General features: G+C 42.7%; 1 protein-coding gene across 5 annotated transcripts in view; it reads left to right on the top strand.

Moving 5' to 3' along the window:
* Positions 1-17,667, top strand: part of RBBP6 (RB binding protein 6, ubiquitin ligase) — a 36,432-nt gene extending 18,765 nt beyond the window's left edge. For 3 of the 5 annotated variants that reach the window (XM_038763022.1, XM_038763021.1, XM_038763020.1), the window contains 11 exons: positions 490-629; positions 4,029-4,201; positions 5,850-5,953; positions 6,095-6,441; positions 9,521-9,617; positions 9,714-9,795; positions 9,901-9,955; positions 10,904-11,263; positions 11,561-11,662; positions 12,595-14,352; positions 15,671-17,667. In XM_038763022.1, coding sequence (XP_038618950.1) covers positions 490-629; positions 4,029-4,201; positions 5,850-5,953; positions 6,095-6,441; positions 9,521-9,617; positions 9,714-9,795; positions 9,901-9,955; positions 10,904-11,263; positions 11,561-11,662; positions 12,595-14,352; positions 15,671-17,246 — 4,794 coding nt within the window. In that variant the 3' untranslated portion in view covers positions 17,247-17,667. The remainder of the gene's footprint in view (positions 1-489; positions 630-4,028; positions 4,202-5,849; positions 5,954-6,094; positions 6,442-9,520; positions 9,618-9,713; positions 9,796-9,900; positions 9,956-10,903; positions 11,264-11,560; positions 11,663-12,594; positions 14,353-15,670) is intronic. The other 2 variants (XM_038763025.1, XM_038763024.1) reach the window with 1 other exon arrangement.
* Positions 17,668-21,202: the final 3,535 nt, after the last annotated feature.

The raw sequence follows: 21,202 nt of genomic DNA, 5'->3' as shown, positions 1-21,202 counted from the left end.
GCGCTTGGAAAGTTTAATACGGCAATAGAGACAATCTCTTCCCACAAAGAGTTTTTTTGTTTTTGTATTGTCTATGTTAAGCGTTCACTAGGTGCAAAGTACTTGAGTAAAGAAGATAATTAGATCAGACCAAGTCCCTTTCCCACACAGAGCTCAAAATCACAAGTGATACGGAGAACTGAGATTCTCCCAATTCTATAGATGAGGAACAAGGTACCCCAGTGGTAATCTTGGGCTTCATGGCTTCATCCCCATGCTCTGCTCTTTCAACTATACTAGGCCAGGTGTCCTCCGCCTCCTTAAGGTTTAGCCCTTCTAAGTAACAACCCCTTAATTAAAATTAATGTAATTAAAAGAATGAAAACTCTGATGTTGATAGTGAAATCCTATGGAGTTTTTCTATTAACTTCTCCAGGAGAAAAGAGTACTAATGCTGGTGTTACTCCATGCATGGAAAATGAAGTTTATCACTCTTCTTTCCTTGATTAGGATAAAAACTTTGAATCAGTTCCCAGGATTAAAAAGAGTACTGGCATTCCCAGGAGTTTTATGATGGAGGTGAAAGATCCGAACATGAAAGGTGCCATGCTTACCAACACTGGGAAATATGCAATACCAACAATAGATGCGTAAGTATTAGGAGTTGAGTAAATTGTGAGCTGTGGAGATGAGAGGTCCCAGGGTGCAGTGCTTTTGTGTTGTTGATGCAGATGTCTTGACTTCTTGGATCATTAGAAGCAGCATGGTGTGGTGGCTAGAGCCCGGGCCTGGGGGTCAGGTCATGGATTCTAATCCAGCTCTGCCACTTGTCTGCTTGGTGACCTTGGGCAAGTCACTTCACTTCTCTGGGCCCCAGTTCCCTCATCTGTAAAATGGGGGTTGAGACTGTGAGCCCCACGTGGGACGGGGACTGTGTCCAACCCGATTTGCTTGTATCCACCCCAGCACTTAGTAGAGTGCTTGGCACATAGTAAGCGCTAAACAAATAGCATTATTATTATTATTTAAACCACTAGTCTCCACGGATTGCATACCCATATTAAGGATGTGAGGCTGCAGTCTATTCGATTTGAAGCAGTCTTTGGAATCCTGTTGGAGAATGGGTGTGTCCGCGTTTTTTCTATTTTTCTTTTCCTATTATTCCCTCCCTTCTTTCTCTTTCATATCCATACACTTTAATGTTAAAATCTAATTTGTTTTAATATTCTCTTCCTAAAATTCCCACCCTTCTCCCTGTCACATCCATACAGTTTAATATGTAAATACATATACACTTGCCATATTCCTCTAGACATATTTGTTGTAGCCTTGATTTGCAAAGGAAAACGAAATAATTTAACGACTTAAGGGAGGAATTGTCTTTTGACTTGGTTTGTTTTTATGCTCATTAATCAGTAATGTAGCGGGGATGCAAGAAACTTCCTGAGCGCCAAAATATTGGTTGAACTGTGTAGTCCTTTAAGAAAGTCTGAGGGAAATTTTGTAGTTAAATGCTTTGAGAAATCTCTAACTTGATAGACTCAAGTCTATGTAACTCAATTTAGAAATCAGATTAAGAAGCACAAGAATAATCTGTTAGGAGAAATTGAGTAATTATGTGGGATTGAGTAAACAACTCCTTTACTTGATTTAAAATGTTTACTCAGAAATTAGCTAATCATTTTTCAAAGATTATTACAGTAGGCTTGCATTAGAATAATTGGACACTGGAGAATTAATGATGGCCTGGACTATAAAAATCTATTTACCACCTGGGCCTCAGCCGATGGAACATTGATATTTTAATAAGTGCTTTCCCTTTCAGTTCCATTTAACTAACACTTATTGAGTACCTGGAGAATACATGACACTATTCCAGGTTCTGGGAGAAAATGACAAAGTAGAATAGACCTGGTCCCTAATCCCCAGGATTTGAGCCTAAGTGAGAAACCTGCATGGGCATTTAATAAGATTTCTGGAAATCAATACTAAATACAAATGAAGTTACTCAGCAAAAATGAATCAGAAGGAGCATGACCTAGTGGAGAGAGTGCGGGCCTTGGAGACAGAGGACCTTGGATGGGATCCACCATTTGTCTGCTCTGTGACCTTGGGCAAGTTACTTGACTTCTCTGTGCCTCATCTCACTGGTAAAACAGGGATATAAACTGGGAGCTTCATGTGGCTCATGGACTGTGCCCAACCTGATTAGCTTGTATCTACCCTAGCACCTGGTGTGCTGCCCAGCAGATAAGTGAGTGCTTAACAAATACCATTTTTTAAAAAATGGGTAAATAGAAGATGCTAAGATTAAGAGGGCAGGGGGGTTACCTTTAAAAAGGAAATGCATTGTATAATTCTCCTGTTATATAAGGAGAAGCCAAAGAGCTTAAAATCCTGAACTCATCCAGAGGTAAATTAACTGAAAATTCAGCCGCTTTAAATATTCATGTGAGCATTGACTTAAATCTGAATTTAAATGGGATTAGCTTGTCCTTTTTCCTTTGCCTTCCCCCTTCCACAAGGAGTCATTGGTTTGCATGTTTGTGGTTTCATTTCAAAACAGCTTGAAATCCATGTTATCTCTATTTCTAAGGCAGTTGATGTCTTCCAAGAAACTTTAACCTACAGTTTCTGGTGGCAGCCAAAACACTAGTGTGTGCTTATGAGCAAACTGCCTCGGTTGTCTTTTTTATTTAAATAGATTAAGATAACTTGACATGATAGGGGGAAAATTAACATTGTCTGTGAAGCTTAGCTAACTATTCAACGTCATTGCTTTTGAAATGCTTCCTCCACCCCCACCCTGTAGTGCTGAAATTCAGAATCCCCCTGAGCCAGATACACTACAAATTTCAGAGCAGGAAATGGTGGGAGACAAATATTTAAAATGAAACCTTCACCCTCTCCATTAACACCATTGGTAAGCAACTCAGACTCTTCTGTTTCTTTTTCTATTCTTTTTCTCTTTTTTTTTTTCTTTTCTCTTCTCTTCTTGGGCAGTGGGAGACTCCTCTTTCACAAATTGGGAACAGTGGGGCATAAGCAAATTGATACTTATTTCTGGAATCGCGGTGATGTCTATGGAGCAACTGCAACACAAATAACACACCTAAGGTACCCTGCTCCCAAAATGTACAGTTGACAGTTCTTTAACTTTCAACACCGAGTCCTACACACTTTGTTCTAAAATGGAATGGGAAGCTAACTTAAGTTTCTAAAGTCCTAGCATTTCTGTAAAGTAAATTTGCTAGATGACCTGAAGGAAAAAATAGGAAAATTGAGAAAATCTGGATTTAACATTTACCGAAGCAGTCTCCATTTTTGTAGTACTCTTGGAAATATAATGCATTTCCACCAGACACATTGCACATTGGTGACAATTGTCAAGGAATGTTGTTTCTAAAACAAGATAGAAAATCATCCCTTGGGAAGAAAATTGTACAAGCATGTTTCACTTCACAATACTGACATTGGAGTAGGTTAATCCGTTTCACAACACTGATCATAAATAGGCAGTCCTTTAGTCTGTTGTTTGTTACTGTGAATAGATCTGCAAGGCGCTGTCTTCCTTTCCCGAGTGCTAACTGCAGCTTTCCACTTTAACTCCCTTAAATCGTTCATAGGAATTTAGAATGTTAGGGGGAAAAAAAACCCTATATTTAAATGGAAATGCATCTACCGATTATTCTTCAGCATGTGCACAGCATCTAACCTTGCCATATAGTGCCTTTCATAAGTTTGTTGCTTCATAGTTGCCCCATCCCCCAACATCTCCCTACGCTTTCATTCATTCTTTCAGTCGTGTTTATTGAGTGCTTACTATGTGCAGAGCACTGTACTAAGCATTTGGGAGAGTACAGTGCACAAACAGACACAGTCCATGTCCACAGTGATCTTACAGTCTAGAGGGAATACAAAATATTCTCAAACTGTAGCTAATGGCTTAATGTGCATCAGTATTAGTAACAGAAGATTGGACCTGTGGGTACTTTGGGTAACGTTTTGTAAAGGAAAGAAGAAACAAAACCCTAAATTCTTTCTTTCAGGGAGGCCTATGCAATAGGGAAGAAAGAGAAACCACCTTTCCTTCCAGAAGAACCATCCTCTTCATCAGAAGAAGAGGACCCCATCCCAGATGAACTGTTGTGTCTCATCTGCAAAGATATAATGACAGATGCAGTTGTCATTCCCTGCTGTGGAAACAGTTACTGTGATGAATGTAAGTTCTGAGAATTCATGATTTATGTAATACTGCATTTGCAGAGTATATTTTGGGTAGCACATCAGTGCTTGGTGAATGTAAAAGCTGTTGGTTTTTGACCAGGAAAAGTCTAGGAGATAAAAAGTTTTAGCATGTAGGTGAACATTTTTGCAGATAGAAACATTTTGTGACGACCAAATTTTGGCGCTTAAACTGCTGCCCTGATCATTTTTCTACAAAAACGTTGAGTCCTTCTTTCTCCACTCCTCAAGAATCTCCAGTCATTGCCCATCCACCTCTGCATCAAACAGAACCTTCTGAACACCAGCTTTAAAGCACTCAATCTCCTTGCCCTCTCCTTCCTCACCTTGCTTCTCTCCTACTACAACCCAGTCTTTGCTCCTAATGCCATCGTACCTCGATCCTTGTGTATCTCGACATCGACCTCTAACCCAAATCCGGCCCTTCGCCTGGAATGCCCTCCCTTTTAATATCTGAACAGACAATTACTCTCCCCATCTTCGCAGCCTTAATGAAGGCACACCTCCTTAGAGGGCTTCCCTAACTAAGCCCTCATTTCCTCTTCTCCCACCCTTTTCTGCACCACCCTTGCACTTGGATTTGCCCCCTCTACTCTCCCCTCCTTCAGCTGCACAGCACTTGTCCATATCCAAAATTTAGCTTATATTAATGTGTGTCTCCTCTAGACGGAAAGCACATTGTGGGGGCAGGGAACGTGTTTACCAACTTCTCCCCTAAGCACTTAGTACAGTGCTCCCTATCTTTCCCCTCTGACCTACTGTGGATTTTTATGGTCTTCTCATGGATGAATTTACCCAACGCTTCTTGAACATATTTATATTTCTTCCCTCACAACTTCCTGGAGTTTCCTATGCTTAACTACCCTCAAAAACTTTGCTCACTTGTTTATTTTGAACCCACCACTTTCAAGCTTCAAGAATCAATATATTGCCTGTTGGTGGCATGTGGAATTTGGTGAAGAATCTGTGGGTCACTCTTACTACACGTTTTGAAATTCGGAAAACTTCTATCGTCTCATCTTTTATTTACCCCAAACTAGACTTTTCCTAGTCTTTTGAGTCTCTCCTCAAATGGAAGCTGCTCCAATTCAGGAATCATTTCAGTTGCCCTCTTGTGTACTCCCCAAGGTCCTAAAATTGTGAATTATTCCAACTTAAGCCGAATCTCCCATACTTGATAGCAATTTACAACGGTGGCTATGGAGTGCTGAGTGTTTTAGATACCCAGTGATTTAGTGACAAAAATAGGTGTGTGCCTCCTTAGCTGTTAGTGACAAGGTTTAGCAAGGCTGCATTCTGCTCTTTGGATCCCCAGGGGGAGGCCATTATCTTACACCTCTGCAGATTTGCTGTGAAATATTTTTACACAGGAATAAAACATTTTCTAGTTGTGTGCAGAAATGAGATGATTAGATTGTATTTTATAGTACCTCCTGTTTTGGAATCTTCCAGCTTTAAGCAATGTAGCTTCCAGTACCCATATTTGGCCAAAATATACTTTTAGTCCACAAGTACAGGTTCTGCTAAATGCTTATGGATTTGTGGGCAAGTGACAAATTCCGCTTTTAAGATTTGCCTCCTATCCCATTCCCAGTAGTCAAGTTTGTTATGTGTTGTTTTCATAGGTATAAGAACAGCATTACTAGAATCGGATGAACACACGTGCCCAACTTGCCATCAGAATGATGTCTCTCCTGATGCTTTAATTGCCAATAAATTTTTACGCCAGGTAAGTTTGTACTTATATTATCCTCTGCAGACAATTTTGATTTTGATGTTGTTTCTTAATTTATAGATCATAAAGTAAAAATTGCTTGTGTTAGATCGTACAGCATATAAATTATCTTGATTCTAACAATTCATTTTCTAGGCTGTAAATAATTTCAAAAACGAAACTGGCTATACGAAGAGGCTTCGGAAACAATTACCACCACCACCGCAACCACCCCCTATACCACCTCCAAGACCACTAATTCAGCGAAACCTACAACCCTTGATGCGACCCCCAATTTCAAGGCAGCAGGATCCTCTAATGATTCCAGTGACTTCAGCCTCGGTACATTCTGCTGCTTCTCTGTCATCGGCATTGGTCCCTAACCAGCCACCCTTGGCATCCGCTATACCGGTTAATCGGCCTTCTACACCAGCATCTGTTCCCGATATAACAGCAACGGTGTCCATATCTGTCCATTCGGAAAAGCCGGAGGGGCCTTTTCGGTAAGTGCTTGACAGTTCCTACCATTAGAAAACGCAAAAACATTTACGCATGTGGTTTGTGTTGTTTCCTTTTTTTAAATGCTTCAACCTGAGTTTTGGTCTGAGCGACTTTCATCAATCATCATCAATCGTATTTATTGAGCGCTTACTGTGTGCAGAGCATACACACGTATCCAGGTAGACATAGAAACTATTTCCTGGAGACTCTGTAAATGGGGCCCTCACCTGCACCCAAACTCTTATGTGAGCGGAAACCAGGACAGCAAAATTGTTTCCCTTGAACTGCCGGTAGCAAATGCAAGCTAGAGGACCGTTTAAGTACATGACCGTTATCCCAGCTCTGATTTGGTCAACAGAGGTGGAGTTACCAATGAGCTATCATTTCATTTAGCAACAGCTCTTCACTCCTGGAGTGAATTCATGCCCATTTTTTTTTTCAACTCTTCTTGACACTGAAGATCACCCAAACTCCCCTTTCTTAGTTTCCTTTCTCCACCTCAACTGTTTCTCCATTGTTTTTTGTTGTTGTTGTTGTTTTTAAATTTGGAGGCTTTCTTTTTATCTCTTTGTGCCCATTCTGTAGAAGTGTGCACCGATAATGCTGTTTTCTCCCCCTCTACATTCTTGGGAGGGATTTCATCAAATCTGTGTTTAAAATGACTTTGACTCCTCATGAACACGGGCTAACTTTTCCCTGGCCCCTCTTCCTCTTGTGTTTTTGCATCTCCATCACTGTACCTGGATATGTCAAGAAGAAGATGGGTATTTGTTTTTCTCTTCAACGCTGCTTCTTTTCGTATCTCCATCAGTGCTAGGGGTGATGTTATTTCATTTTTTCCCCAGCATAAAATTTGGTTGTTGTCATAGACTTAATTCTCCCTTTCCCTCATATAGATGATTGCCAAATCTCGTATTCTGTTTATTCAGTTATCGAAGTCTGTGTCTTAGTTCCCAAGTTCGGGCATTTTATCTCATTGGGATTACTATGACTTCTCATTCTCAACCTCCAGCCTCTTTTCTGGATGTATGCATTTGTGTCATATTTGTCCCTTTGACATGGTCACTCCCCTCATTAAAACGCATTGTCTCATTTATATTTCTTGGCTTTTGAGGGCCACTATTAATAACAATGTTTTTAACCCACCAACTGCAAGATACAGTGGTGAGTCATCAGTCTGCCTTAGCCTTTGTAACCTTTCAATTCTTCCTTTCCCACTGGTTGACTCCATTCTAGCTTGACAAACCTTTCAGCTTCCAAACCTTCTTTTGGTATAATACTCCTTCTACCTGCCAGTTTCCCACTTAAAAAGCCAGCCACCTCCCTACAGCCATTCAAAATTCATTTCCAGAAAGCTGAACCTAATTAATCCTAAACCGATTACTGAGCCGCGAGGATTGTTCATCACATACCTCTTGTCCAAACAAAACAAATGACTCCACTTTACCCTCTGACCATGGATATCTGAGGAATCATTGTGGATAAATACTATGACAGGTTCTTTCAAAGCAGGAAGCCAGTCTCTGAGGTTCTAAAACAGTAGGTAGGCTATGGTGCTAATTAAAATGCAAGTTAATGTAGTCATTTAGCTGCTTTCATGTAAACGGCATATCTTGAAATTTTCATAGCATTGTTAATTTGGGTTTTGAAACTTCAGAACCCGCTGAAAGATTGAGCCGCGTGAATGCTATGTTTCAAGAAATGTTTCCAACCAATTGGATTATAATAGTCTAGAGCAGGGGTGGCCAGACCTTGTGAACTCGACCCAAAAATAGCCAAGAGCTGCAGATCCAAAAAAAAAAATCCTTTTAATTGTAACGGCAAGCAGGTATTATTGCAGGGTTTGGCATTGCTAGGCAACGGCAGTGAGCACAAGGCAGGCAGGCTGCTTGCCAGAACAGCTGGGTCACGTGGGCCAGCAAAAGGGACCACTGCCATAATGAAATTATTTTCCTTCCAGAGCAGTCATTCTGGCAAACGTATGTTATGTAGCTCTTCACTGTGAGATGCTCAACAAGTGAAGAAGAGCTAACTGTGTGCGGCTATGAGCTGGTTTGGGTGACTTGGTAGACCTGCAGAGAAGTTGCTTAAAGGTCTCAATCAGTCTCAGGGTCCCAGTTACTATGCTTCAAAAGAGCTTTTTAATTAAAAAGTATACCACTGCTTGTGCCAACTTGCCAGGGATGATTGACTTGCCGCTACAGCTTTTTGAACTGGGCTCCCGGCCTGCTCATCTAAGATCCCTGTGATCAGATCAGATCTCAGATTGGGGAAGCAGCATGGCTTAGTAGGTAGAACACGGGCCTGGGAGGGAGAAGGACCTGTGTCCTCATCCCGGCTCCGGCACTTGTCTGCTGGGTGGCCTTGGGCAAGTCAGTTCACTTCCCTGGGACTCCGTTATCTCATTTGTAAAGTGGAGATGAAGAATGGGAGCTCCATATGGGACAGGGACTGTGTCCAACCTGATTAACTTGTGTCTGTCTTAGCACTTGGAACAGTAAGCGTTTGACAGGTACCATCGTCATCATCTCCGATGGCACTGGGGAACTCCCAGTCAAGACTAAAAGCCCAAATCAAGTTAGCATCTATGAGCATCTCTAATAACAACAATAATAATAATAAGCATTATGGTATTTGTTAAGCGTGTACTATGTGCCGAGCACTGTTCTAAGCCCTGGGGTAGATAGACGGTAATCAGGTTGTCCCATGTGGGGCTCACCGTCTTAATCCCCATTTAACAGATGAGGTACCTGAGGCACAGAAAAGTTGTATGGCTTGCCCAAGGTAACACAGCAGGCAAGTGACGGAGCTGGGATTAGAACCTGTGTCCTCTGACCCCCAAGCCTGGGTTCTTGCCACTAAGCCATGCTGCTTCTCTACTTGTCTGGTCTTCTTTCCTTAAGCTCTGTGAGGACAGAGATGACTGTCCTCTCTGTCCTCTGTCCATCTCTGTCCTCACCGATCTGATGTCTGTATTGAGAGTCTTACAACTGGGGCAGGAGGCTTTCAGATTGCTCCCTTCCGATTTAAACCATCCCCGCTATCAAAATCTCTTTAACAAATTTGGCTTCTGTTTTCCAGTGATCCTGAGAAAATGATACCTGCTGCAGCCCTTGTAGCTGCTGAACATTCTAAAGCTGCTTCATCACTAGCAATTAGCGCCCTGATGGAAGAAAAGGTAATTTTAATTTCAAAGTGCTCTATGACTTCTTGTGTTTAAAAAAGTGTTTTGATTCTGGTGTTTTCTCTGCCTTCCCCCTTATTTTGCCGTAAGGGTTACCAGGTCCCGGTACTTGGAGCGCCGCCGTCGTTACTGGGACAGTCACTTTTGCACGGACAGTTGATACCTACTACTGGTAAGTAGTCTGGTAGACTTAAGCTTGGCTTCTGGTTTAAAACTGTATTTCTAACTACATTTAATCACCGCTATGTTCTCCTTTTTTCTTATTTTTTTTTTAAAGGCCCAGTGAGAATAAATGCTATTCGTGCTGCTGGTGGCAGGCCAGGTTGGGAACCGTAAGTATATTTATGGCATTCCTCTGGATTTTCAGGGAGTTCCCAGGCATGCAAATGTTCTTTCTGAATGGGCTTTGTCATATACTATTTAAGAGGTGAATGAAGTGGTGATGAAGTGGTGAGTTTTGGACTACATTAAAGTTTAAATTTTGGAATCCTGATGGCTGTGTCTTGATGATAATGGGGTTTTTAATGGCCGAGAGGTATGACGAAAATTGGGTGGATGGAACAGCTTCTGGGTGAGCAGAGAATTTTTGTACTATTGGGGGGGTGGGGGTAAAAGTGAGCCATGATTGAGTCTTACCGAATCATGAAGGGTATTGACATGGTAAACCCAAAACTGCTAAGTCTCACAGCTTCTGATGAAGTCTGGGGCTCGGTTCAAAGGCCTAGAAAATAATGCAGTCACAAGGTCATGCAGGGATCGACTTTGGAATTGTTTAGTACAGGATGATGTACAGGCAGAAAGTATTGATGGGTTCAAGAATCAGGCAATCAATCAATTGTATTTATTGAGCGCTTACTGTGTGCAGAGCACTGTACTAAGCACTTGAAGTGCAAGTTGGCAACATATAGAGACGGTCCCTACCCAACAGTGGGCTCACAGTGTAGAAACATTTGGATTAATAAATGGAAAGTCTACAGTTGGCTGTCAAAGGAAAACTTTAGACAAACCAAGCGGTACGTGCCGCCAAAAACCAAAGAGGTCAATGACGGTGTCCCTTGAAGGGCACCGTAGAAGGCCAATTAGTGGGATTTGAATGGGCCACTAGGATGATTCCCGGGAGCAGTTCGTAGTCTCAAAACAGCACTCTAAAAGAGTGAAAACCCGAAATACACTCAAGTCCAGTGAAAGAGTTGAGCTCTGCCATCTCTGATTGGTGTGCCCTTCGCTTTGGAGAGGAAATCTCGAGCAACGGTGACTTTGGGATTTTCTGTTTATTTTAGAAGTCTGCCTCGCGGTCGACACCATGGTGAACGTTCCCAGCGGACTCAAGGCCCTTTGCCAGCAACACCAGTCTTCCTCCCCGTGCCTCCACCTCCCATCTATCCCCCCCCGCCCCATGCACTCCCTCTGCCTCCAGGAGTCCCCCCACCCCAGTTTCCTCCTCAGTTTCCCCCCGGGCAGCCACCTCCCGCTGGATTCAGTGTTCCTCCTCCAGGATTCCCTCCAACTCCCGCCAACATCTCAGCACCTTGGGTATCCACAGCTGTGCAGACGGCCCATTCCAATGCTATCCCAACAACCCAAGCACCGCCTTTATCCAGGGAAGAATTCTACCGGGAGCAGCGACGGCTTAAAGAGGAGTAAGTGTCTGCTTGGGCGTCGCAGTATGAGCACTCTTGTTTCAGTAACGTAGGTGTATTTGAAAGTAGGTGCTTTGGCCGTTAGCAAAAGACGTTCCAGTGTATTGCTAGTTAAAGCTAAATATCTAGAAAATTCGAACAAAGATACAAGAAGCCTACTTAGGGATTCCTAGCTATTTACAGTTCAGAACTAGAAAGCTAATGACACTTTCATATGCTTCATTATCTAATTACATATGTCTTGTTAGCGTTCTTACGGCTTTTGTTAACTGTTACTCTTTAACTTTATTTTACTAGGGAAAAGAAAAAGTCCAAACTAGATGAGTTTACAAATGATTTTGCTAAGGAATTGATGGAATACAAAAAGATTCAAAAGGAGCGTAGGCGCTCATTTTCCAGGTTAGTGTTTTGCAAGCCTTCATGATGGAATTACAAGTAATTTGAGCAGAACCCAAATGGGGAAGTAGTCCTAATTTAGAGGGACTGAATGCCCAAGGGATTAGCTGTGGATACAGTGTTTTCATTTGTGCTATTTTTTTTTCCAATTCGACCTAGATTGGCAGAATCAGTTTGTTTACTCTTACAGCTGTTGGTTCATTGAATTATTTTTTAGTGTAGTTCCTAAACTACAGAATCAACGGTTCTAGAAACTGAATTCTCTCCCCTAAAAATCTCAGTAGGCTAGGACTGAGGCATGACTGGGGAAAATACCAAACTTAAGAACTTTTCTGAGCAATCTTTCACCATAAGGCTACAGCTTTTTGCTGGAACATTAACCTGTGTAATTTTGAAGCAGTGGTATCAAACATCTTATTGAACTTTGCTACCAATAAAGCAATTCGTGTCATTCCCAGAAAACTTGTGTTTGAAAGACTCCTTTTTCTCACTCTCTTGAAATCTGGTTGTTTTGTTTCTGGAGTTTTAGAAGTTGGACCTTATTCTTGAGTGTTGCAGTTACCGTGTGTATGCAATGTTAAAGTGTAGGAGTAGAAAATGTTGGTATTAACAAATAGGCAATAAAGTAAAATCGAGCCTGGCATTTTGCTTAGCATTAAGCTTACCATCTTTTAGCCAATCTACAGAACATTAAAGCTTTGCACTACACTGTACTTGTTCCAGTGAAGGCAAAAAGACAAATCTTCACCGAATCGATGTCCATTGACTTGTGTATGCATGCGTATTCCAGTAGAGGCCACTGTATCACCTTAAATAAACTAAAAACTTGACAATTGATCCGCCGAAATGAAAGGGGGAAAGCGATTGGGAATGGCTAGAACGTGAGGTCATTGCACCTGTTCATATTTCTCAAAACTACATGGTGTTTGTTTCAGGTCCAAATCTCCCTACAGTGGATCGTCCTACTCGAGGAGTTCATATACCTATTCCAAATCAAGATCCGGCTCGTCACGTTCACGTTCTTATTCTCGGTCTTTCAGTCGGTCTCACTCTCGCTCTTACTCGCGCTCGCCTCCGTATCCCAGAAGGGGCAGAGGGAAGAGCCGGAATTACCGCTCAAGGTCAAGATCCCACGGCTATCACCGATCCAGGTCAAGGTCTCCTCCGTATCGCCGATACCATTCCCGGTCCAGGTCTCCTCCGGCTTTTAGGGGTCAGTCTCCTAATAAGCGAAATTTACCTCAAGGGGAAGCAGAAAGAGAGTATTTTAATAGGTATAGAGAAGTTCCGCCACCGTACGACATAAAGGCCTACTACGGGAGAAATGTTGACATTAGGGATCCCTATGAGAAAGAACGTTACCGAGAATGGGAACGAAACTACAGGGAGTGGTATGAAAAATACTACAAAGGGTATGCTGCTGGCGCCCAGCCCAGACCTCCAGCCAATAGGGAGGCCTTCTCTCCGGACAGATTTGGCCCACCAGGCGCCAGGAGAGAGAATTCCCCTTTCCCCCGAGGCCGCAGGGAAGACTACTCGACTGGACAGAGTCACAGAAGTCGCAATATGCCTGGAAGTTATCCAGAGAAGCCCTCAGTGAGAGATGGTCATGGCTTGAAGGATAATGCCAAATCAAAGGAGAAGGAAAGTGAAAATCCCCAAGGAGATGGCAAGGGAAATAAACATAAGAAACACCGAAAGAGAAGAAAAGAAGAAAACGAAGGTTTCGCCAATGCGGAGTTGCTGGAGACTTCCAGGAAGCCAAGAGAACCAGCGGTAGGGGAGGAAATTAAAACGGACTCATTGTTCATTCTCCCCAACAGGGATGATGCTACCCCTGTTAGAGATGAGCCAATGGAAGCAGATTCAATTACTTTTAAACCTGTGTCTGAAAAGGAGAAGAAAGACAAAGATAAGCCGAAGGCCAAGGCAGACAAGACAAAACGCAAAAATGACAGCAGTGCTGCTACTAAGAAGGAAAGTAGTGCGAAACCCGTGAAAGGATCTCAGGAAAAATCCACTGATGTGGAGCGTGAGAAGTCCCCTCGACCCGAGCCTCCATCCAAAAAAGCAAAAGAGGAGGTACCAAAGACTGACAGTACTAAGTCATCCTCCTCGTCTCAGAAAGATGAAAAGGCCGTGAACACACCCAGAAAAGTTCACCCGAAGGCGGCAAAAGAGCACCAAGAAACCAAATCGGTCAAAGAGGAGAAGGCAAAAAAGGAGTATTCAAAAGAAGCCAAATCAGAAAAGCCGTCAAACAAAGAGGAGAAGTCAAAAAAGCCTTCTGAGAAAAGCAAACCCACTGATGCCAAACCAGAAAAAAGGAAAAGAAAAGCAGAGGAGAAGGGAATGGATAAAGAGCATGAGACGACCTCGGTGAAAAGCAGTAAACCAGAAGCTGCCGAAGTGACGAAGCCGTCACCAAAACGGAAAATGGAACCAGATGTTGAAAAGACCGACAGAACTCCAGAGAAGGACAAAGCTGCATCGGCCCCAGCCAAAAAAATTAAACTCAACCGAGAAACGGGGAAAAAAATCGCAAGTGGGGAAACCGTCCCTGGTGCAAAAGAAGTTCCCGAGAAAATAGAACCGGCGAGTAGCAAGGTTAAACAAGAAAAAGCCAAAGGCAAAGTTAGAAGAAAAGTAGCAGCAGCGGAAGGGTCCGGCTCAACTCTTGTGGATTATACCAGGTACCTGTTTTTCATCTGTTACTCTTCTGTAACTTATTCTTCACACCCTATCGATTGTGAAAGTGAAATTCTGAACAAGATGAACACAGAGAACCATCAGTTGTTGTGAAAAGGAGTCAGGAGTTCTTTCGTTCTGTGTTACCGGTCGCCACTCTTTCTATCCTAGAACCCTGTCATACTACCCTTCCTTTCCCAATCCCATCTTGTTACATCACAGGTCGACTCCCCCTTTGAGCCAGCTTGATAAAAGACCAATCACCTGACTTGGCCTAATTCAGCCCCCTGGTCCTAAAGAGTCTGGTAATTTATAGTTCTGTGAGGCTCTGGAAGCGAGTTGCTCATCTGGTTTTGAGGATCCACCTAGAATAAAGAAGCTCAAAATGTTGGATCAGTTCAGAGAGAGTGCAGTGGAAAGTTTGCAACTAGAAACAGCAAGAACCTTACCTAGCACAAGCTCAGTAGCTTTCTGGTTGCACTGAGAGTTCTAGCCTAAAATATGAATAGATTATGAATTTAAACAACAAATAGACCGGTCTATTCCGTGATCATGATCTATTCTCACCTGATCATCTGAACCTCAAAGGAGCAATATTAGGATTGAATCTGATTTTTCTTTTAAAATGCATGTATTTGCACACTCTTTTTAAGAATTGTGTTAGTGTGAGGGAGTTGTATCATTTTTAATAAAAGTCAATTTTTCATTTTGGTGGTCCTGTTTAATTTTGGAAATGAGAGGTTATTCCGCAAGTGTTCATCTGCAATTCATTAGCTAATAAGAAACTAGTACCCCCACAGACGAATTGTCTTAATTGAAAATAAAAGGAATTTTGAAGTTAATAAGGAAGAATCATAGGATATTATGTTCCAACTGGCCAAACTTTATCAAAGTGGCCACAGCTAAAATAAGTCAGTAGCCAAGTAAACTTTGGGTCACTTTGGAAACTTTTTAGAGCAAACACTTTGAAAGGAGGTTATAAAATGAATATTTGGTTTTTAATGGAAATTACATTTGTACATAAATTACATTTGGAGGTAATGTCAAGACCTGAGTTATTGTGAACGTATTCCCTCCTTTTTAACTTCGTCCTCTTTAATATTAGGATTGAGCTCAGAATGTCAACAAAACATTTGGAAACAAAACATTTGTGCTATGTAGTAAGTCCTTAACTTTCCTAGCCCTGCCCATTGCAGAGCTGGCTTCTGGAACTGTATTAAGTGTTTGGAATTCATCTTCTGAGTAAGTGGTTAAGGGTCCTAAAATCTGTGGAAATGTTAACACCTTGGATTGTTGTTAATGTTTTTCTTATCTTTCCTGTAGTACGAGCTCAACTGGAGGCAGTCCTGTTAGAAAGTCAGAAGAAAAGCCAGACACCAAACGAACTGTCATTAAGACCATGGAAGAATACAATAATGATATCACAGCCCCAGCCGAGGATGTTATTATTATGATTCAGGTCCCTCAATCAAAGTGGGATAAAGATGATTTTGAGTCTGAGGAGGAAGAAATTAAATCTACACAAGCCCCTTCAAATGTCGGAAAACCTGCAAGTGTCATCAAAAGTGTCAGCACTAAACCACTAAATCCTGTTAAACAGGCTGAAAAGGAAGCTGAGCAAACAGACAAAATTCCGAAAACCACAAAAGAAGCCAGCCATGAAGCTGCTCAGCATGAGGCAAAAGGTTCAAAAAATTCTGCATCCAGTGAAAAAGGGAAAACCAAAGACCGGGATCACTCGGTGTCAGACAAGGAAAATTCTGAAAAGAGGAAGGGCAGCGCTCAACCAGAAAAGGACATCAATTTGGACCGTGTAGGCGAACAAGGAAACCTCAAAAGTCTTTCTCAATCTTCCAAAGACAGTCGAACTTCAGATAAACACGATTCTGGCCGAGCAGCCTCAAGTAAAGACTTCACCCCTAATAGAGACAAAAAAGCAGACTATGACAATAGGGACCACTCAAGCGCTAAACGTAGAGATGACAGGAGCGAGGTAGCCAGGAGGAAAGAATCTCCTCCTCGGAATAAGGAGGCTGTTTCGGGACAAAAAGGCAAGGCACGAGATGAAAAAGCAGATTTTCCCAAGAAGGGAACAGGGGACTCCAAAAGAAGTAATCATAGTCCCCAAAGGGATCGGAAGCCCTATGATCACAAGGCTGCTTACGATTCCAAGCGCCCCACCGAAGAGAACAAATCTGTAGATAAAAACCCAGGTAAAGAGAAGGAGAAGCATACATTGGAAACCAAGAACAATAAAGAGAAAGAATTAAGTGGCAGTAAGTCATCTCACAGGCAGAGCACGCCAGAGGCCCAGAATGAGAAAGAGCCCGTCCCCGGGCAAGCCGAGAAGGGGACTGTCAAACCGAAGCCTCAGCTAAGCCACTCCTCCCGACTCTCTTCAGACTTAACCAGGGAAACGGACGAGGCCGCATTCGTTCCCGATTATAACGAGAGTGACAGTGAGAGTAACGTCTCTGCAAAAGAAGACGACCCTTCGGGAAAGAACCCGAAAGAACCGAAGGACAAGGCGACGGAGAAAGGGAAAGAGGGTTTGGACGCAGTGGCCGGCCAGCCCGACGTCCCCCGAAGTCAGAGCCAGAGCAGTCCCAGCGTCAGCCACAGCCGGAGTCAGAGCCCCTCCGGGAGCCAGACGCGCAGCCGCAGCAGCAGTGCCAGCTCAGCCGAAAGCCAAGACAGTAAGAAGAAGAAGAAGAAGAAGGAGAAAAAGAAGCACAAGAAGCATAAGAAACACAAGAAGCATAAGAAGCATGCAGGCCCTGAGTCGGAATTGGAGAAAAGCCAAAAACACAAACATAAGAAGAAAAAATCCAAGAAGAACAAAGATAAAGACAAGGAGAAGGAGAAGGATGACCAAAAAGTGAAATCTGTCACTGTATAAAACGACAGATTAAAAAAAATTGACTTAATTACTAAGTCATCTGTATTAAATTTTGTTATAATATAAACAAGTTCATGCTTTGTAAATAATGACATGGAAGACCCTGTGCTGCACTTAAAATATTGCTGCTTGATTATTTGATTTTTACATCAGAGCTTTATAACGTGAACATTTTGTACAGAATTGTGCGTTGTGACCATGTAACATGAGAGATTTTGCTGGGGCATATTATTTTTAACCACCATTAATTAGTTTGGGTGGAGTTTACTGTACTGTGAATTTTTCACATTTGAATTTTTTTGTAATTGCCTGGCAGAAAAAGCTGATATCGGTTCTAAAATATCAGCAGAATGATTTGCAGAATTCATTACGGCTCTGTTATGTCACTTTTGATTACAATAAAAGTTTTCAGTAAACTTTATTCAAACATGATGGCATCTGCATAATATCTAAACGGAAATACCCCTCAAAAACCCCAGCCTATGTTCACAATAGGAACTCCTTTAAATACACTGCATTTTGAATTGAGGATTGAATGTAGAATAGAGTCTGTTATTGAGTTGTCAAAACTGAACACAAATTCACTCAGATTTCTTAATGCGATGTCAAAACCGTAATATTCAGGGCAATTAAAATCTGGCAGGTTGGTGATAGCTTGCAAGGAAATAATTTTATCTACGAAGAAATCAGCAGCAGCATTTGAGTGTCTTCTGGGTGCAGAGCACCTTTATGAGGTTCTTGGGGCCTATTTAACAAGATAATAATAATAATAGTATTTGTTAAGCGCTTTCGGTGTACTAAAGCACTGGGGTGGATAAAAGCAAATGGGGTTGGGCACAGTCCCTGTCCCACCTGGGGCTCATAGTCTCAATCCTCATTTTACAGATGAGGTACCTGAGGCACAGAGAAGTAAAGTGGCTTGCTCAAGGTCACACAGCAGACAAGTGGCGGAGCTAGGATTAGAGCCCAGGACTGTTTAACTCCCAGGTCCTTGCTGTATTCACTACACTGTGCTGCTAAAGACCACAATCCTTGTCCTTGGGAGTTTTATAGTCTAATGGGAGGCAAGCAGACACACAAAGTCTCAAAACTTGACACTTGTAATAGTAATGGTATTTGTTAAGCACTTACTATGTGCCAAGCACCATTCTAAGTGCTGCAGTAGATACAAGGTAATTAAGTTGTCCCACGTGGGGCTCATAGTCTTAATCCCCATTTTACAGATGCGGTAACGGAGGCACAGAGAAGTGAAGTGACTTGCCCAAAGTCACACTGCTGACAACTGGCAGAGCCGGGATTAGAACCCACGACTTCTGACTCCCAAGTCCGGGCTCTTTCCACTTAGCCACACTGCTTCTCTGAGCCTGGCTCATTCCAAAAGGGGACAGATGTATGAAAAAGATTCAAAACAATAGTAAAATTACCGAATTGTGATCTTGAGCAGTTAGCACGAGGAGCAAAAGGGGATTATAAAATAGTTCAGCGGTTGACTCTAGTAAATGAAATTTTGGAAGTACAATACTTGAACCTCTATAGATGTAAACAGGATTTTCAACTAAATAAGCTTGCCCTAAATAAACTCCAGTGTTGGTTCTAATCCCGGCTCTGCCGCTTGTCTATTGTGTGACCTTGGGCAAGTCACTGCACTTCGGGGCCTCAGTTACCTCAACTGTAAAATAGGGATTGAGACTATGAGCCGCATGTGGGACAGAGACACCTGGTGTGCTTGTATTTACCTCAGTGCTTAGTACAGTGCCTGGCATGTAGTAAGGGCTCCACAAATACCACTATGATTGTGGAATCAGTGGGGTAAGGATGGGTCCTGTGTCCTATTGTGAACCAAGGTGATTGGGATGGGGTTGTGGGTGTGTCGTTGCAGTTTGCCTGAGGGTTGCCACGACAGGTGTGGCACCCACGGCAAACTGGGGGACCATGGCTTTCGTCCCCAAAGTGAGTCCACTGAGCTTCCCAAAGGGGAGTGGTGGAGCAATCATTTATTGAGCCCTTACTGTGTGCAGAGCACTGTACTGAGCACTTGGCAGAGTACAGTACAACACTTGATACACATTCCCTGTCCACAATGAGCTTCCAGTCTAGGGCATAGTGGGAAGCTTTCACGGTTGTCTTGGAGGAAGAGGGGAGCTACGTCCAATCCATTCCTGTGGATGGCTATTTACACTATGTGTCCTTCATACTCAAAGTATAGTGTAACTTACTGAATGTCCTCTGGTATCGGTGCACTGTACTACAGGCTTGGGAAGTGCAGGAAACTGTTTCTTGCCCACTTCCTCCCTATTCCCACCTTGGCTTCTAACCCAGACACGGATGGCCGGAGTAGAAGCTTCTACATTGAAAACATAAACTGCCCCCTAGCCAATGAAAATGACCACCTTAACCATGTGAGAGTCCAATCCATGGTTTCCATTTGCGGTTTTAAATCGGATCTTCGGAGGAAATGGGAAAAGCTAAAATCCTGACACCACACTCTCCCTCCCATGAGAAGTTCATCTTGAGCCAGTTTTCACAATGCAAATAACCCTGACTTTTCCTTTCTTGCTGGGTTTGCCTCTTATTTGCATCTGATGAAGGGATAACTCATAAAGAAAAAAAAGGATTTCTACTTGGGTTTTTCATTTCCATGCTTGGGCTCCATCTTCACTAGACACCTCAGTCCTGCACAATTTCCTTATCTCTGACTTCACAGCAAGCAACCATCCTCTCCTATTTCCTGTTACAAAATTAGCGAATAACTTTCCTCATGGTAAATCATGAAACTTGCATGCAATGAGTGGTATTTAAGCACTCACCTTGAGTTCCAAGCACTGTAGTAGATGAAGTAAATTAGGTTGAGCGGCATTTGGAGCTCATAGTTTGAGGGAGAACAGGTCTTGAATCCCCCCACCCCACCCCATTTTAAAGATAAGGAACAAGCATAGAGAAGCAAGCGACTGGCTCAGTGGAAAGAGCACAGGCTTTGGAGTCAGAGGGCATGGGTTCAAATCCCGGCTCTGCCAACTGTCAGCTGTGTGACTGGGCAAGTCACTTAACTTCTCTGGGCCTCAGTTACTTCATCTGTAAAATGGGGATTAAGACTGTGAGCCCGCTGTGGAACAACCTGATCACCTTGTAACCTCCCCAGCGCTTAGAATAGTGCTTTGCACATAGTAAGCACTTAATAAAGGCCATCATTATTATTATCATTATTCTCTATGATCAAGTAGCAGGCAAATTGGCAGAATCAGAACCCAGATCATCTGACTTCCAGGTCTGATCTCTTTCCACTAGGCCAGGCTGCTTCCTCCCAAGTTTCAACCACATAAATTAGGTTGTTACTGTACACCCACGCTCCTAAAAATGTTGGCCCAGGAGATGACTATGAGCCCGTTGTTGGGTAGGGGCCGTCTCTACATGTTGCCGATTTGTAACAATAATAATAATAATGGTATTTGCCTAGCGCTTAGAACAGTGCTTTGCACATAGTAAGCGCTTAATAAATGCTATCATTATTATTATTAAGGGCTTACTATGTGCAAAGCACTGTTCTAAGCGCTGGGGGGAATACAAGGTGATCAAGTCCCACGTGGGGCTCATAGTCTTAATCCCCATTTTACAGATGAGGGAAGTGAGGCACAGAGAAGTTAAGTGACTTGCCCAAAGTCACACAGCTGACAATTGGCGGAGCAGGGATTCGAACCCATGACCTCTGATTCCCAAACCCGTGCTCTTTCCACTGAGCCATTTAGGAAGTGGTTTAATAAAACGTTTAATTTAGCTGCTTGGGGTTCTGTGCAGATTTGTTGGCTCTGTAACAATATGTGCCTGTATAAACCATAAAGGTGACACGACTAAGATTTTTATCAGTGGGTGTGAATGTGGCTGGAAAGAGGAGTGAATAAGATTGCTCCTCCCTGCTTGGTTGCATTCGCTACCCAGAGTGTCAGGTCTAATTTCAGTTC

The sequence above is a fragment of the Tachyglossus aculeatus genome, chromosome 21, assembly GCF_015852505.1.
Source record: "Tachyglossus aculeatus isolate mTacAcu1 chromosome 21, mTacAcu1.pri, whole genome shotgun sequence".
Taxonomy (NCBI): domain Eukaryota; kingdom Metazoa; phylum Chordata; class Mammalia; order Monotremata; family Tachyglossidae; genus Tachyglossus; species Tachyglossus aculeatus.
The sequence above is the reverse complement of the archived record's forward strand: the minus strand, read 5'-3'. Positions and strand labels throughout refer to the sequence as shown.